The sequence below is a fragment of the Chiloscyllium plagiosum genome, chromosome 3 (assembly GCF_004010195.1).
Source record: "Chiloscyllium plagiosum isolate BGI_BamShark_2017 chromosome 3, ASM401019v2, whole genome shotgun sequence".
Classification (NCBI taxonomy): domain Eukaryota; kingdom Metazoa; phylum Chordata; class Chondrichthyes; order Orectolobiformes; family Hemiscylliidae; genus Chiloscyllium; species Chiloscyllium plagiosum.
In genome coordinates, this window is record NC_057712.1 from 62,178,389 (window position 1) to 62,196,750 (window position 18,362).

Consider the following 18,362-nt stretch of genomic DNA (forward strand, 5'->3'; position numbering starts at 1 on the left):
GATTCGTGCACTTTGTGCCTTTCACTGTGTCTCACACCTGCACACACACACCATGGGTGCGGGGAAAAAAAAATATAAGCACTACCGCACTTAGGTGGTAGTGTGGGGGTTAAAAAAAAAAAAAAAATAAACAAGAGATCTAAAAAAAACAAAAAAAGAAAAAAAAATAGAACTCTGGTGCTTCACCTACATTGGTATTAAATGACAGCTTAATACATGCACAGTAGGTTTTTGGTTTTTAAGTCATAGAAATTATGAAGTTAGCAGAAAAAATGAGATGATATATCTTTAAAATGTATATCAATGCTAAAATTTATTAAGAATGATTGAAGTTTTGTCTTCTGATATTACGTTTTGAAGATACTATTTAAACAGTACAAATGTGCATAACTATGATAGCTTTTCACTCTTGTAAGCTGAAAAAATATTCTGGATATTATTTTGCTATTTTTGAAAAAGGAATAATTGAAAAAAAATTATATATTGTAAACAAATTGATGCCATTGTTCATTGCACCATCCTAGATATTATCACAAAATCAGTAATACTCTTCAAATATATTTACTTGATGATCATTAATCACAACATCACAACAGTTCCATCAATCACAAATAGTCCTTTTCTAGAAGGTTAAATCATCAATAAATAAGATTGTATGTTAAATAAGTGTGAAAAAAATACATCAACATACTTCAAGCAGAACTATTCAGTACATTTAATACAATACATAATATTTGCACTTTAAAATATTGAATTAGTCATTGCTGAATGTTATTGTGTTTAGATAAGCATTCTCAGGGAAAGCAAATATTAAATCTCTACTGAAATGCACCAGAAATCATAAATTTTAGGATGTTATCAAGATTGATACAGGCAAAAGTATGTTTTCCATGTTGGTACCTATAAAGCAGTATAATTACTATTCAAGACATTTTTTAAAAAATTTGGTCTTCACGAATTGAGGTCTGTCCAGAAAAAGTTGATTATCAATTAATAAGTTGTAAGGAAAGTTTCTAAGCAATTTCTTCAGTCCAACTTCAGCTCTCCAGCTGAGTTTCATTCTCTTCCACGGAATTACAGTCTCCAATCACTGAGACTGTTCTAAAACAAAATAAAGAAATTAATGAGAGGGAACGTATTTTCACAAGGTTACAATTAAAAGTAGTACATTTCAGTTCTTACAATTTGATATTAGTAACATTTTCCTGTGTTCAACATAGGATAAGAATTAAACTTTTTAGTACAGTTTCAATAACAGTTTAAATTAATTTATTGTAATGTTTATATAACATTATAATTTTTAAGCTTATCCTCTAGCACATTGTTGCAATTTATCATTGATCCAATATTTTTAGTAAACTTCATTGTATAATGTTGAATAGAGGCAGAGTTCATTAGCCAATAAATATGTCTTTTATATTATTAACTGTGCATTGCTTACAATCTGTTATATAGTGTAACAAAAAGTACCTTATTTCTGTAGCTAGAATTTTCTACAATTCACTTAATAGTAATTGTTCTAGTGAAATCTACAATAAAGCAGTTGCCTTCCTAGTCAAGCTAGTTCAATTGAGTTACAACACCGTTTTTAACTGATATTTATGGAAAATAGCCCAGGTTTGTGCTGTCTACAATATGCGGGGAAATCTAATTTAACTAATTACCACCCCAACAATCAGCAAACTGATGGAAGGAGTCGATAACAACACAACCATGCAACACCAGATTATCAATAATCTATTTACTATTCCTTTGTTCAAATTCCGTTAGAATCGCATTGCTCCAAATTTCATCACAGACTTAATCGAGGCAGGAATGTTAGAACCAAAAACAAAAAAAGGGGCAAAACAGTTCACATTGCACCAGTACACCAGTATGTGACCACGTATGACTTTAGCAAAACTGAGTTCGATAGGTCGAAGTGAAGCCGTGCAACAACTGACTAATGAATTGATGCCTGGTGGTCAATGCAGTTTTATTCTTTTTTGACTTTGTGCAGTTTGTTATAAGGCCACTTCAGAGAGTATTTAAGTGGCAACCCCATTCCTATGGGCCTGGAGTTAGATGTGGGTCAGACCAGGTCAGAATAGCAGATTTTCTTCTCTAAAGAACTTTAATGTACCAAATGTGTATTTTTAAAAATATTTGACAATGGTTATTTGCCAATGGTTATCATCATTACTGAGATCAGTTTTTGAGATCAGTTTTTAAAGCCAGATTTGTATTCATCACTTGCTACCCCTGTTGCCAAGACAGGATTTGAACCATGTCCCCAGAGTATAAGCCCAGGGCTATGGAATACTGGTCATAATGCAATGATGAGAATAGCAAATCCTTCCTGGTCCAACATGACAGTAAAACTAAATGTTTAATAGTACTGTCCTGTTTGTGAATATACAGACATGTATACATATAAATTCGGAGCAGGACTAGGTCCTTTGAGACTGCTCCACCATTCAATAAAATTAAGGCTGATCCCAATAACTCCACTTACTCTGAAAACCTTTCATGCCCTCAGTTACACCCTCTGCCTTAAAAATATACAAATAACAATGTTCTTTCTTCAACTCTTGTGTCCTCTGATGAAAATAATTTTAACAATGGGGCTTGCTGCTTCAGATTTGCAGCTTTGTACATTCAGACATTTGGGTTGGGGTTTCATCTCTGAGATGGGTAGCAGCAGTCAAGAAATTTTGTTACTCGAAGGTTCGCTGGTTCTGTCCAGAGTGTAGAGAGTGAATGGGAGTACTATAGATTGGCATGGAAAGTGATGCTTTTAGTGGCAGGGGTAAGGCTGTTTTGAAAGGTTCTAGACCATTTGTCTGAGGAAATCATGAATCATGAGTGCTTCAAAAGTTGGTCTGAATCCTTGAAAATGGTGAAGGGTAGGACAGTCCAACCTATTATGAAACTAACTACGTTGGAAAGATAGCTGACCTGCACCAGCCCATGTCCTTAAGTTACTAAAAATTGAGGGAGCTGGGAATGGGATCAGGGATCACCCTGGCTACCACATTCTTTTTTGCACCTCCACAGTGTCCTCCTAATTCCATGAAAATCCAGTCCATTGTTTCATCAATTTAGCAGAAAAATAGGTCAAAAATGCACAACTGGAGAAGCAGGGGGTATAACTGTTTAATGTTTAACTTTCATTAGAGATTCTAGTATTAGTGTTTACACATATTTCAACATCCTACTACATGAAGGAGGAACCCATCAGGTTGTATAGCACAACAAATCAGGAGTAACACCACAGGAGCTCAATATTAATACATTAGGGTATAATCTCAAAGAGGGAAGAAAAAAGAATGATCAGAGAATCAAAGAACTCCTACAGTGCAGAAAGAGGCCATGTGTCCATTGAGTCTGCACTGTTCCACCAATGAGCATCCCACCCAAACCCCTTGTAACCCTGCATTTATTGTGACTAATCCACTTAACCTGCATATGCCTGGACACTCAGGGGAAATTTTAGCACAGCCAATCCACGTAACATATATATCTTTGGACTGTGGGAGGAAACTGGAGCACATGGAGGAAACCCAGGCAGTCATAGGGAGAATATGCAAACTCCATATAGAAATTCAAAGGTGGAATTGAACCTAGGTCCCTGGCATTGAGAGGCAGAAGTGCTGTATATGGACCAAACTGCCGTAACAGGTAGAGGCTGATTGTGCAAACAAATTCAAGACCGGGTTGGATCAGAAGCTACAGAAATTATACCCTAATGTATTAATATTGAGCTCCTGTGGTGTTACTCCTGATTTGTTGTGCTATACAACCTGATGGGTTCCTCCTTCATGTAGTAGGATGTTGAAATATGTGTAAACACTAATACTAGAATCTCTAATGAAAGTTAAACATTAAACAGTTATGCCCCCTGCTTCTCCAGTTGTGCATTTTTGACCTATTTTTCTGCTAAATTAGACTCTTGAACCAACCCAACTGACTGCAACAGACTTTTCTTTCCAAAGAGCTAATTAGCACAACTCATTCCATTCAAAAGTCATGGAAGGACATTTAGAAGCTAGAGATCCTTCAAATGACCTTAATCACTCGCAAAGTCATTAAGCTTTTTCTGGCATAGCTGCCTTCTGTGATTTAGCATAGCCTCGCTTTTCGAAGGGCAGACTGGATTTCAGAGTAGCAGGCATTGTCCATTGTGTGCTCTCTATGAATGTAACTTGGCTTTGACCAACAGTCTGGCTCTATTTGGACTAACAATATAATCAGGTAAATGAGAAATAAAAACATTAAATTGCTGGTGAAACTTTGCAGATCTGCCAGCAATTGTTGGAAGAAAGCAGAGTTAACATTTTGAGTCTGGTAATTCTTCATCAAAGTCATTAGACTCAAAATGTTAACTCTGCTTTCTTTCCACAGATACTGCCAGACCTGCTGAATTTGGCTAGCAATTTTTCTTTTTGTTTCAGATCCCTAACATCCACCGTTCTTTATTTAATTTCAGATAAATGACGATGCTGTTGTGTTTTGGATTTAAAAGGATTAGTGGTTAATTGAGTGCAATAAGCACCACTTCTGTGATGTCATGACAATTTGTTGTCTAAGGGGGTAAGAGAGACAAAAATAAGATATTATGGAAGGCTGATCTAAGAACTGGTCCTTGCAAGTGTCTGTTTTTTTTTTGTTTTAAAAATCAATCTGTTCATTAAATGTTATTACCCACCTAGGGAGCAGGTAGGACTTGAATGCAGATTTCTATAGCCCAGAGGTAAGAACACTACCATTGTGCCACAAGGGCCCTCAAAATGAAAGTCTGACATGTTATCGACTGAGTTGCAGTGCCCAGATAAGTGTTATTATCCCTTTTTTTCATCCAGGTGTGCTATCACATATAACTGAATGACTTTCCCACCACCAAATCACTGATATTCTTTTCTTTTTAATTGCTAACCACCATTGATAATCATCTGTACAACCAATTAGAATTTTACCTGAAAAGCTGTCAAAAGTGAGGAGCAGTAGGGAGAGCAGGAAGGGGCTAAATCAATGGAGTTGGAGGGGGGAAACAAAGCACTGCATCCCCCACAGTGGCCACCTCTCTAAAGACATTGAGAGTATTTGTGGACACTGCATGCTCCTTCTCCAAGATCATGGAAGAGGGGCAGACAGTTGGCAGATATGACCCCCTCCACAGTCTGCTGCCTGGACATGTTTATAGCCAACCTGGCAAGGCAAGAGGCAGAACTATGAGGAGGTCTCTGATCTACCCATACCACTCCACAGTGGGTGCCCAAGTATCAGGACTGTGGGGCTGAAGTGCAGCCAAAAACACAAAAAGGTTTTTCAAATAACTAACAATGGTGTGCAAACATCCACTACCAATATACATGTGGTCCACAGACTCCATGGTGTTACAAAATAAACAATTGGGTTGGGAGAGTCCATAAACTATCACAATCTGCGGATACAAGGGACTGTGGCCTGCAACACCCTCTACCTCGGGTAGGACTCCAGCATAGAGGGTATGCCAATGGGAATCCCCACTGTCCAGCAGCAGATAGCACATCAAGGTGTGTCCTGACAGTGGACAAAGAAGTCAAGATGGATGCAGCAACTTCTGCACTTCTGCAAAAATTGCACTTCTGCAAGGCAGAAGGACACAGATGACATTCCTAAGAGGTAGCTCAGGTTATGGGAGATGGACTCCTGATGGATGTTCAGGACCGTAGGGCCTATATGAATTCCATCCGAGCAGGGATTTGCGTAGATGGGATTCCACTGCACCCCTGATCATCCTGCAGGTTATGCACAATGTCATGTACAAACACTGCCATTGTCGGTATGGGCTGCAAGCAGGACATCCACAGCCACCCTGTTTGTAGGAACCTTTTTTAAAATTTAGCCTATTTTTTTAATCAATCTGTTCAGAGATGTTATTACACTTCTCTGGGTCTGAAGCAGGTGGAAATTGAACCCAAGCCTCTCAGTCTAGGGGTAGGGACATTAATATTGTGCCACAACAGGGCTTGTCATATTCATAACCTACATGGAATTATCACCCGTTATTTCTGCAGCTGGTGGTCCAGGTTCTCCGGAAACTAAATTTCACTTCTTTTCCCAAACATTCCTGACACCATTGATTTGATTTTTATTTTATTGTCACATGTATTTTATAATAAGAGAACAATGAAGTATAAAAAAGCTTTCATTTGTCACCACAATACTGCGCCATTTTTAATAATTTAAGAATAAGGAAAAGCTCCATCAGTCTTGAGCTAGCTCATCACAATCAACAACATATCTTTAGGCAATGACCTTTCAGGACACTTAGATACATGTTCACTGAAGGATTTTAAAATTTTTTTTTAACAGTTTATTTAGAAGCATATTACCATAAACAGCAGCATAAATAACAATGTGCATTCAGTGAATCCATGCAGTCTTGGTAAGCCAGCAGTGCGGCATAAACATTGCAGCATTTGGTCCATCCACAACAACATAAATTATTGACGTTGTGGAATTCTTGACAGAGGTTTTATTTCATTCATTCACAGGATGTGGGCATCATTGGCTAGGCCAGCGTTTTATTGCCCATCCCTAATTGTCCAGAAGCAGTTCAGGGTCAACCACATTTCTGTGGGTCCAGAGTCATATGTAGGCCAGACCAGGTAAGGACAACGGTTTCCTTCCCTCAAGGACATCCGTGAACCAGATGAGTTTTTCCTGACAATCGGCAATGAACTTATGATCAAATCTTATTTCCAATTTTTTTTAAAAATTGAATTCAAATTCCATCATCTGCCATGGTGTGATTTGAACCCAGGTCCCCAAAACATTATAAAGATCTCTGGATTAATAGCCCAGCAATTACACCACTTAGACCATTGTCTCTCTGAACAGTTAAGTGCTTGAGGTACTGGGCATTTAATGTATAAACATCTCATCTCATCAAGTATTCTCTTACCATTACCATCTTTTAAGGAACTACCCCAAAACCAGTATTGAAGTTTGCAATCAAGAAACTGACTAAATATTGTAGCTGGAGAAATTTAGATGGAAAAAATGAAATTGTGCATTCATCTCGGGTAATGCGCATTCTTCATTGCACAAGGCACTGATTACCTGCAAGCATCAGCAGTTAATGGGACTCCTAACAAGTTACCTTATCTTCAAGTCCAGGTGAGCGACAGTAGTAGGTGACTCAATAGTCAAGGGCACAGGTAGGGGTTTCTGTTCCCATGAACAAGACTCTAGAATGGTGTGTTGCTTCCCTGGTGCCAGCGCCCTGGATGTCTCTGAGCAGGTACAGGACATCCTGAAACAGGAGGGAAAACACTTAGAAGTCATTGTCTACATTTGCACAAATAATATAGGTAGAAAAATGTCCAGCAAAGACAATTCAGGGAGCTAAAAAGCAGGATTACCAGGGTAGTAATCTCAGGAGTACTACCTGTGCCATAGGTTTGTGAGGCAAAGACTGAGAGACTGTACAGCTGAACATGTGGCTACAGAGCTGGTGTAGGAGGGAGACTTTAGATATATGGATCATTGGGATGTCTTCTAGGGAACATGGGGCATTTACAAGAAGGACAGATTGCACTTGAACTGGAGGGGAACCAAAATCTTGGGAGAGACATCTGCTAGAGCTCTTCTGGACAGTTAAAAATAGTGTGGCAGAGGAGGGAAGCCAGAACAACAGGACAGTAAGTGCAGGGACTGGAGACAAAAGTGAGACTGAGATATGCATAGAACAGAGTAACAGCGGGTAGAAAGAAGTCACTGGGCTCAGAGGGATTGGAGGTCTGGAATGCATTTTACTTTAATGCAAGTATAAAGGTAAGACAGATGAACTAAGAGCGAGGCAAGGGAAGAAATAGCTGGGACAATAACAGATACCTTCACACATTTTGATCAGAGGTGAGGTTCCAAAGGATTGGGGATTGTTTCTTTCTTTAAGAAAAGAAGCAGGGTTAATCCAGGAAATTATAGGCTGGTGAGCCTGACATCTGTGGTGGGAAGCTCTTGGAGAAGATACTGAGGGACAAGCTATATGCATATTTGGAGGAAAATGGACTAGTTAGGGACAGGCAATATGGGTTTGTACATGGACGGTCATGTCTCATCAATCTGATTGAATTTTTAAAAGAGATGGTGAGGTTATTGATGAAGGAAAAGCTGTGGATGTAATTAAGATGGGCTTTAATAAGGCATTTGATATAGTCCCATATGGCAGATTGGTACAAAAACTAAAACCACATGGGATTCTTAGGTTTGTAGTCTATAAATGATCTGGAAGAAAATATGGATGGTCTGATTAGTAAGTTTACAGATGACACAAAGATTGGTGGAGTTGCTGATAGTGTCGATAATTGTGAAAGGATACAACAGGATATGGATAGATTGGTGACTTGGGCACAGAAATGGCAGATGGAGTTTTATCCAGACAAATGTGAGGTGATGCATTTTATAGGATCAAATTTAGGTGTGAATTATACGGTAAATGGCAGAACTCTTAAGAACATTAACATACAGATGGGCGCACAGGTCCACAGTTCCCTACAAGCGGCAAGGTATTTAGGAAGGTATATGGCATGCATGCCTTCATCAGTCGGGGCGTGGAGTACAAGAGTTAGCAAACCATGTTGCAGCTATATAAAACACTTGTTAGTCTGCTTTTGGAATATTGTGTGCAGTTTTGATCACCATGCTATCAGAAGGACATGAAAGCTTTGGAAAGTGTGCAGAGAAGGTTCACCAGGCGGTTCATCAAGGTGAGAGAGGAAAAGTTTAAGGGAGATGTGAGGGATGTTTTTCACATAATGGTAGGAGCCTGGAAAGCACGTCCAGAAGAGGTGGTGGAGGCATCTGGGTGGTTACACGAATAGGGATGAATAGAAGGATATGGACTGAATAATGGCAGGTTTGTTTCAGTTTAGTTAGGTACGAGCTCGAAGGGCTTATTTGTTTACTATACCTCTTTGTTCTTGTTCGTTGTTCATGTTGTTGGAAGGCCAGTATGGCAGATTTATTGCTACTATCATGTAAACACCAGGTTACAAGAGTCAGACAAAGGCTTTGTGGTCACTCTAATAAAAAGTCCAATTGCTGACCCCTTAAAGAATTTACATCAACTATATGTCTAATATCCCTTAGATGAATGGAGCCACAGTAATATTCAAGATGCTTGACATTGGCTTTGCTTTCTATGTGTTCCCAGTACTCAACTTAGTGGCAAAGCTCCCCTACTGTAGATGGAGAATGTACTATGTACTGAATATACTACATTTATTTACAAAGATCACTTAGCAGGACTTACCTTGCCTAACCTTGGCTAGTGAGGATTACAAAAAACAGCAATATTATGGGAATGCCAACACAAGTTTTGCTCCAACTCACAGATCATTGCAACATGAACATAAAACACTGCTCCTTTCTATACAGCTGCTGCTTGTGGAGGGGCAGGAGGAAGAGTACAGAAAATGGAAAAACAGACAAAGGGAAGGCTCTCAGGATTTTAGATATAAAGTCTGAGGGATTAGTCCAGAGGGCGGAAAGGAAAATATCTGTCATGTAGTTTCGCAAGGACCAACAGGCCTGAAGACACACCCTGAGAAGGCCCAAAGACTTATCACCAAATAAATTTCAATATCCCCAAATGTATGACCACAAATTATGAACACATCTTCACATTCTACCTCCCATCTATTTGAATCATTAACTTATCATTTACTTAGTGTACAACACTCCTAACCCCTATCAGAAGTTTTTAACATTTAGGACACTTGCCTAACACTCAAACTCTACTTCACGCTCACACATGTTCCAATACGATGAACCTCCACCTCGCCCACTGTATCAACATACCAACAACTACTCAGCTATAGCACATATATCACCAAGACACATTACAACATGTTCACAGAGCTCAGTTGCATGGCTTGGTGTGGAATAATGGCAGTGGAGAAAGAAGGAAGCTAACCCGGGTTGTGAAAATGTAGAGATGCTGTTTCACATCATGAACCCAGTAGTGACTGATGATATTGCATCTGATATTGCCAAGAATAATCCGGACAATAGTACATGTGTATCCTATAGCCCACATAGTCTTACAGCTCTCCAGTTGGAGCTGAACTGTTGTTTTAATTATGTATCCTCTGCCTCTATTTATAAAGTCAAAAATCACACACCAAATTGTAGTCCAATAGGTTTCTTTCAAACTGCAGGAGCTCAGAAATTGAATGGTTTCAAAAAACCTTTTGGACTATAACCTGGTGTTGTGTGATTTGTGACTTTGTCCACCCAGTCCAACACCAGCACCTTCACATCTATATAAAGCTCAGGATATTTTACTACCAAGTACATTTGTTCCCAGCCAAGTGCTTTCTCACTGTTAACTATGCTTCCAAGTTTTGTGCAATTTGCAAATTCCAAATTAGCTCTGTTTACCTAAATCCATGTTAGTAATATATGTCATAAATAGCTGTGGTCCTGATGCAGAGCCTGGGAAAATATCTTTGTATACTTCCCCAGTCTGAAAATTGCCATTCACCCCAAATCTCTATTGCCTAGTCCTTGGACAATTTTGTTTACAGATTGTTGTTTTATATTTTATTCAATATGTTTTTATTTTGCTAACCAGTTTGTAATATGTTGTTTTATTAATTGCCTTTTGAATGCCTGTATCTATACCTTCTGCTGTACTGTCCTCATCCATACTGTTGCTTGCCTTATGAACATTTTCAATTAGGAGAGCCAATACACAATTAGCCCTTAACAAATCTGCGCTGGTTCAGTTTGTAGCCTTATTTGTCTAGTTGGTTATTTTTCTCCTTGATCACTTTTCTTGTAGCTTTCCCACCATTGACATTAAACTGCCAAACCTTGGAATTGCCTGGTTTGCTCTTACCCCTATTGTGAATAAAGACATCACCAGTGGTCTCTCAAAATTGAGGATGATGTCTTTCTGGCTGGATGAGTCTTCAGGTGAACAAGGTGCCCAATTCTGATTCTCTAGTGTTTTTTCACCGAGTAGGTATATTGCTGGGTTCAGTATTGGAACGCTCAGCCTTCTCCTTCCTGTGCCACCACAGTTGAAGCACTGAGTCTCAAAGCAGCTTGCTCTTTGTTTAGCAAGATCCCTCCTGAACTAATCAGCAGCTTTCACCTTCCAGACAGTGGTGTTCATGCCTCCACGTGTTTGGGAAACCTTCAGCATATGTCCTCTGTTTTCCATTGGCTACATTCCAACTCAGCACTACCCTCTTGTCCTGTCTTACCTGTCCATCTTCCTTCCCATCTATCCACTCTACCCTCCCCACTGACCTATCACAATCATCACTCCCCTGCATCCACCTATCGTCTTCCCAGCTACCTATAACCAGCCCACACCTACCCCACTATTTATCTCTCAGCCCCCTTCCTCCCCACACATTTATAATGAAGGGCTTATGCCTAAAATGTTGACTCTCTTGCTCCTCAGATGCTGCCTGATCTGCCGTGCTTTTCCAGCACCAACTTTTTGACTGCACACTTAAGAGTGTTGCCAGACAGCGAAGAGATCCTGCTGAAGGAGGTGGTTTTCAGGCATTCAGAAGCAATGGCTGTCTATCAGTATTGGTCTTCAGGGGTAGGGTTTTGATACTGGTAGCAGCTTCACAGAAGATGCTCATGTTGATCCAATGATCCTGCCATTTTCAGGAGTCCAAATATGCATTGCAGGTGAAAACTCTCAAGGTTGTTAATGCAATATTGATAGTACATTCAGATTTTGGTGAAGTAGAGGAGGGTGGTCAACACAACAGTCTTGTAGACAAGGATCTTTGTTGACTTCCAGGGCTCCCTGTTGTCAGAAACAGTTGGAAGAAGGCAGCATTGGCACAGCTGACTCAGCACAGGAGTTCTTCATTTATAGTAAGCCTTTGGGATAGGTGACCACCAACCTATGGAAAGTGCAATACATAATCCAGAGGTATGCTGTCTATGTAGATAGTTTGAGCATACCCTGCACTTGTGATGAGGAAAGTCAATACACAATTAACATTAATAGCTCTTCTTATGAGTTTGTACTTGTTCAGACTGTTGTTTATCTCCTTTTATAAAAAGGTGTAACCCACTAGGAGCAATCCAAGTATTGCCACTGAAATTGGAAGTTTTCATCAACCATCGGGGACATTCATGCATCAATGTGTAGCCGGTATAAAAGCACAAGAAATGATTTGTCCAGGTTTATGCCACATCCCCCCCTGAGAGATGCTATGAAGTTTACATTCTGCAACAGTCTAACATTCGAAACATCTTTGTTCCAGGAAGTAGAGTTAAGGACTGAACCATAGGAAATAATGGATATCCCAACAGGCCCTCTTCCCCACTAATGAGGATCATGACAACAAAAGCCACAAGACTTTTATAGGTGGGTCATTGAGGAAGACATTGCAATTTGAATTAGGTTAGATTCTCCTAGAGTGTGGAAACAGGCCCATCAGTCCAACAAGTACACACCATCCCTCCAAAGAGTAAACCACCCAGACCTATTTCCCTCTAACTAATGCAACTAACACTACGGGCAATTTAACATGGCCAATTCACCTGACATGCACACCTTTGGACTCCTTGGATGCTGCCTGACCTGCTGCGCTTTTCCAGCAACACATTTTCAGCTACTGAACACTTTGGGTGGATACTGTCTCCCGCTGACAGTCCACTTTCATTTCTTCCTCCCTCTTCTAGTAACTTGTCTTGCTGTGTAAAACCTCTGTTCATTCTCTCTGCCCTGAAAAAGTCAAGAAGGATACAAACATGTGTCTTGAGCAAGTGATTTTGCAAGACCTGACAATACTAAATTAATATCACTAAGGTATATCATCTCTGAAATTAATCTCAGCTATAAATTTATAATTAACAATTATTGTTGAATTGCTGTAATGAAACTTAACTATCTTTCTAGTGTTTAAATTAACACATCACTTATCCTTATCAACTAATGGTTTTAATCTCAAAATTAAAGTTTAACTGCTACAAATTATTAAATAAATGTTTCCTCATGATCTCATTGCCTGCTTTCTTTGATAATTGACAATAGAAAATAAAGGTTTTTGCTGAGTAGTTTGTGTAAATGCTGATAGGAGGTTGGCAGTCTGCATGCATCTGCAATACTTTGCTTTTATCTAATATAATCTGATTTTAATTAGTGTGAAACAATCTTTAATGCATTGTCTGAGGTTGAAGACCACTGAAGATACAGAGTAGGCTTCTGATAGCCTTCCCTTTAACAAGAAACAAACCTCTGGTGGAATTTCTGCGGAATACCAGAAGAATTAGACTAGTACTTAAAAAGTGAAAACTGAGATCAGAATACAAAAGCAAAATTAAATTGTAGATGCTAGAAATACAAGAAAGAAAAATACTGGAAACATTGTTCTGATTGAAAGCCATCTTGTCCTGAGAATTTAACTCTCTCATTTTCCACAGATGCTGCCTGACCCATTGCATCTTTTGTTTTTGTATTAGAAATATGAGACTAAAGAAATATCAGCCATTAGAGATCTGCAGAAACTAAGGCCTATACATAATGCAACTTCTACTAATTAGCCTTCCCTTCATTAGAAGATCTCATGGTCATTACTGTCAATTCCTGAAACCCATCAGTCTCTTTTTTTATATATATGGTCAACCCAATAGTGGTGATGACTGGGTCAAAAAGAAAATTGAACTGGTAACCTGGGTTACCTCTTTTCTTTATGTATATGTGTCAGACAGGGAAGAATGCTGGACCCAATGGATGCTGATGGAAAAAAATTCAGGTCATTATGTTGACATTACAATATATCTTACTGCTAGATTTTGTTTCATTCCTGTCTTTAACTGACATAATTTCAGCAAGGACACAGAAGAGAAACCTGCCCAAACATATAAAATGAAGATTATTACCTTGCCACACACCGACACATAGCCAAATGAAAAGACTGAAAAGTATTACCTCACGATATAAGCGAATGTCAAAACTGTAAAGAGTATTACCCTTATGAGATAATAATAACATATAACATAAAATAAAGTATTGCAGCAATGCTAAGCCATTCTCAAAAGTATTTCAATATTATGGATGCTATTCTGATTCATAAGAATCGAAAATCTATTATGGAACTCAAGACACATTGTTTCCATTAATATTGCTAGTGTGCTATCCTGTCTGCTGGCTGCTTATTTCTGTGCTCCTTCTAAGGTGATGTTTACATATGGATGGCAAAGTCTGAAATCTATACCCATGATTCGACTTTGTTGAAAATTAAAGGTGTGTGAATGAATGTTAGATAGTTATAAACGTGCAAATTGGCCAGCAACTTAACCTGTGAATTGCCTTAAGTTGATGACTACTTTCACTTCTTTGGAAGGATAGCCCTTAAGCACCATGAGTTTCATGAAATTGCCTTATTTAAAAGTTAATTAACAAAGTATCATTTTCAGAAAAAATTGCTGTTGATGACTCAATCAATTGTTCTAGCAAAGAAAGTAAACAATTATTTTGTAGAGTCCTATTGCTTCAGCTTGTGATTTGCTTTAAGAAATTATAGAAATGATAAACTTTAAATTATAATTTCTTTTTTAAGACGGCAAGATATAGGAGCAGAAGCAGGCCATTGAGCCCCATCGGGTCTGCTCTGATATTCAATGCGATCATGGCTAATTTGAAAATCCTCCACTCCACTTTCCTACCCTTTCCCATTTTTGCTTGATTTCTTTACTGATTGGAAACTTGTCTATCTCAATTTTGAATATAATTAATGGCCCAGCCACCACAGCCCTCACTGGTAATAAAAACTCCACATTTCTGCTACCATCTGAAAGAATAAATTCTCCTGATCTCTGTCTGAAATGATGAGCTCTTATTTTGAGATCAGGCCCTCTGGTGGTAGACTCTCCCACAAGGGGAAATAACCTTGCCACATAGAAGTCATAGAGTAATAGAGATGGACAGCATGGAAGCAGAGCCCCTTCAGTCCACCTCGTCCATGCCAACCAGATGACCTAAATTAATCTAGACTCATTTGTCAGCACTTGGCCCATATCTGTCTGAACCTTTCCTATTCATTTACCCATCCAGAAGCCTATTAAATGTTGCAATTGTACCAGTCTCCCCCACTTCCTCTGGCAGCTCATTCCAAACACGCACTACCCTCAGTGAAAAGTTGCCCCTTAGGTCCCTCTAAAAGTTTCCCCTCTCACCCTAAACCTTCACCCCAGGGAAAATACCTTGTATATTTATCCTATCCATGCCCCTCATGATTTTATAAACATCTATAAGGTCACTCATCAGCCTCTGACACACCAGGGAAAACAGCCCCAGCCTATTCAGCCTCTCCCTATAGCTCAAATCCTCCAACCCTGGCAACATCCTTGTAAACCGTTTCATAATCCTTTCAAGTTTCACAACATCCTTCCAACAGGAGGGGGACCAGAATTGTTCACAGTATTCCAAAAGTGGTCTAACCAATCTCCTGTACAGCTACAACATGACCTCCCAATTCCTATAGTCAATTTTCTGACCAATAAAGTATAGCATACTAAATACCGCCTTCACTATCCTATCTACCTGCGACTCTACTTTCAAGGAAGTATGAACCTGAACGCCAAGGACTCTTTGTTCAGCAAGACTCCCTGGGATTTTACCATTAAGTGTATAAGTCCTCCTCTGATTTGCCTTTCCAAAATGCAGCACCTCACACTTATCTAAATTAAACTCCATCTGCCACTCCTCAGCCGATTGTCTCATCTGATCAAGATCCTGTTGTAATCTGAAGTAATCTTCTTTGATGTCCACTACACCTCCAATTTTGGTGTTATCTGCAAACTGACTAACTATGCCTCCTATATAAATGATTTGGATGTGAATAGAAATGACAAAAAACAATTGAACCCAGCACCAATCCTTGTGGCACACCACTAGTCACAGGCCTCCAGTCTGAAAAGCAAACCTCCACCACTATCTAGTCTGTGCTAGTTTTATATCCAAATGGCTAGTTCTCCCTGTAATTCATGAGCTCTAACCTTGCTAACCAGTCTACCATGAGGAACCTTACCTTACTGAAATCTATATAGATCACATTCACCGCTCTGCCCTCATCAATCTTCATTACTTCTTCAAAACACTCAATCAAGTTTGTGAGACATGATTTCCCACACACAAAGACATGCTGACTATCCCGAATCAGTCCTTGCCTTTCCAAATACATGTAAGTCTTGTCCCTCAGGATTACCTCCAACAACTTGCCCACCGCTGATGTCAGGCTCACTGGTCTATAGTGCCCTGGCTTTTCCTTACCATCTTTCTTAAATAGTGGCACAACATTAGACAACCACCAGTCTTCCAACACCATACCTGTGACTACTGATGATACAAATATCTCAGCAGGGGACCCAGCAATCCCTTCCCCAGCTTCCCACAGAGTTCAAGGGTACACCTGATCAGGTCCTGGGGATTTATCCACGTTTAAGCATTTAAAGATATCTAGCACCTCCTCCTCCTTTTATAATATGGGCATTTTTCACATTCTATATCTTCTGTGTCTTTCTCCACAGTAAACACTGAAATACTCGTTTAGTACATCCCCCAATTTTGGATTTTTCTTAACCCTATTTGTCAAAACTATCTTATCCCCTTTTTTGCCCTCCTGATTTCCCTCTTATGTACACTCCTTTATACTCTTCTAAGGATTTACTCAATCTCTGCTGTCTATAACTGACAAATGCTGCCTTCTTTTTTCTTAACCCAAAACCTCAATTTCTCTAGTCATCCAGCTTTCCCTACACCTACTAGCTTTTCCTTTCACCCTAACAGGAATATAGTGTCTTTTCACTCTCGTTATCACATTTTTGAAGGCTTCCCATTTTCCAATTGTCCCGTTGCCTGAGAACATCTGCTCCCAATCAGCTTTCAAAAGTTCTTGTCTAATACCATCAAAATTGGCCTTCCTCCAATTTGGAACTTCAACTTTTAGATCCAGTCTATCCTTTTCCACCACTATTTTAAAACTAATAGAATTATGCTGGCCCCAAAGTGCACCCCCACTGACACCTCAGTCACTTGCCCTGCCTTATTTCCCAAGAATAGTTCAAGGTTTACAATTTCTCTAATGGGTACATCCACATATTGAATCAGAAAATTTTCTTGTTAACACTTAAGAGTTTAGATGGAGAGTAATTTAAGACCATGGCAGTCCCAGTCTATGTTTGAAAGTTAAAATCCCCCACCATAAACACCCTATTACTCTTACAGATAACTGAAATCTTACAAATCTGTTTCTCAATTTCCCACTATTAGGGGGTCTATAATATAATCCCAATAAGGTAATCATCCCTTTTTTATTTCTCCATACCACCCAAATAACTTCCCTGGGTTTTTTCCCAGGAATATCCTCCCTCAACAGAGCAGTAATGCTATCCCTTATCAAAAACACCACTCCCCCTCGTCTCTTGCCCCCCCTTTATATCCTTCTTATAGGATTGTACATTGAACATTAAGCTGCCAGTCCTGTCCATCCCTGAGCTACGTCTCTGTAAATTGCTATGATATCCCAGTCCCATATTCCTAAGTATGTTCGGCCTCTTGCACCAAAATAAATGCAGTTTAATTTATCAGTCCTACCTTGTTCTCTGCTTTGTTCCTGCCTGCCCTGATGGTTTGACTTGCTCCCTTTCTCAACAGTACCAGTCTCAGATTGAGATATTTCCTCACTACCTCCCTGGGTCTCACCCCCACCCCCACCCTCCACCTTTCTAGTTTAAATCCTCCCAAGCAACTCTTGCAACTCTTCCTGCCAGTATATTAGCTCCCTTACATTTAGGTGCAATCCCTACTTCCTGAACAGGTCACTTCTACCCCAGAAGAGATTCCAACGATCAAAAATGTGTACCCTTCTCCCATACACCAGCTCCTCAGCCACACATTCATCTGCTCTATCCTCCTATTCCTACCCTCACTAGCTCATAGCTGCGGGAGGAATCCATAAATTACTACCCTTGAACACCTTTACTGTAAATTCCTGCCTAACTTTCCATACACTCCCTTCAGAATCTCATCCTTTTCACTTCCTATGTCAATGTGTACAATGACCTCCTACTGGTCCCTCTCCCCTTTAAGTACATTCTGTACCCTCTCCAAGATGTCCTTGATCCTGGAAGCAGAGAGACAACACACCATTCTGATTTTTCACTGCTGACCACAGAAATATCTGTCTGTGCCTCTGACTAGAGAGTTCCCTGTCACAATTGATCACTTGGAACCTGACATACCCCTCATTACATTAAAACCATTCTCAGTACCAGAAACTTGGCTGTTCATGCTACATTCCCCTGAAAGTGCTTCGCCCCTTATATTTTGCAAAACAGCATATTTGTTTGTG

The 18,362-nt window shown here is 39.5% G+C and overlaps 1 protein-coding gene across 2 annotated transcripts in view; it reads right to left on the reverse strand.

The window, feature by feature from the left end:
• Nucleotides 1–314: 314 nt before the first annotated feature.
• opn5 (opsin 5) overlaps nt 315–18,362 on the reverse strand; it is a 61,606-nt gene continuing 43,558 nt past the window's right edge. For both annotated transcript variants that reach the window (XM_043683123.1, XM_043683134.1), the window contains exons 7-8: nt 7,127–7,279; nt 315–1,101 (exon numbers count right to left, since the gene is read on the reverse strand). In XM_043683123.1, the coding sequence (XP_043539058.1) occupies nt 1,038–1,101; nt 7,127–7,279 (217 nt within the window). In that variant the 3' untranslated portion in view covers nt 315–1,037. The remainder of the gene's footprint in view (nt 1,102–7,126; nt 7,280–18,362) is intronic.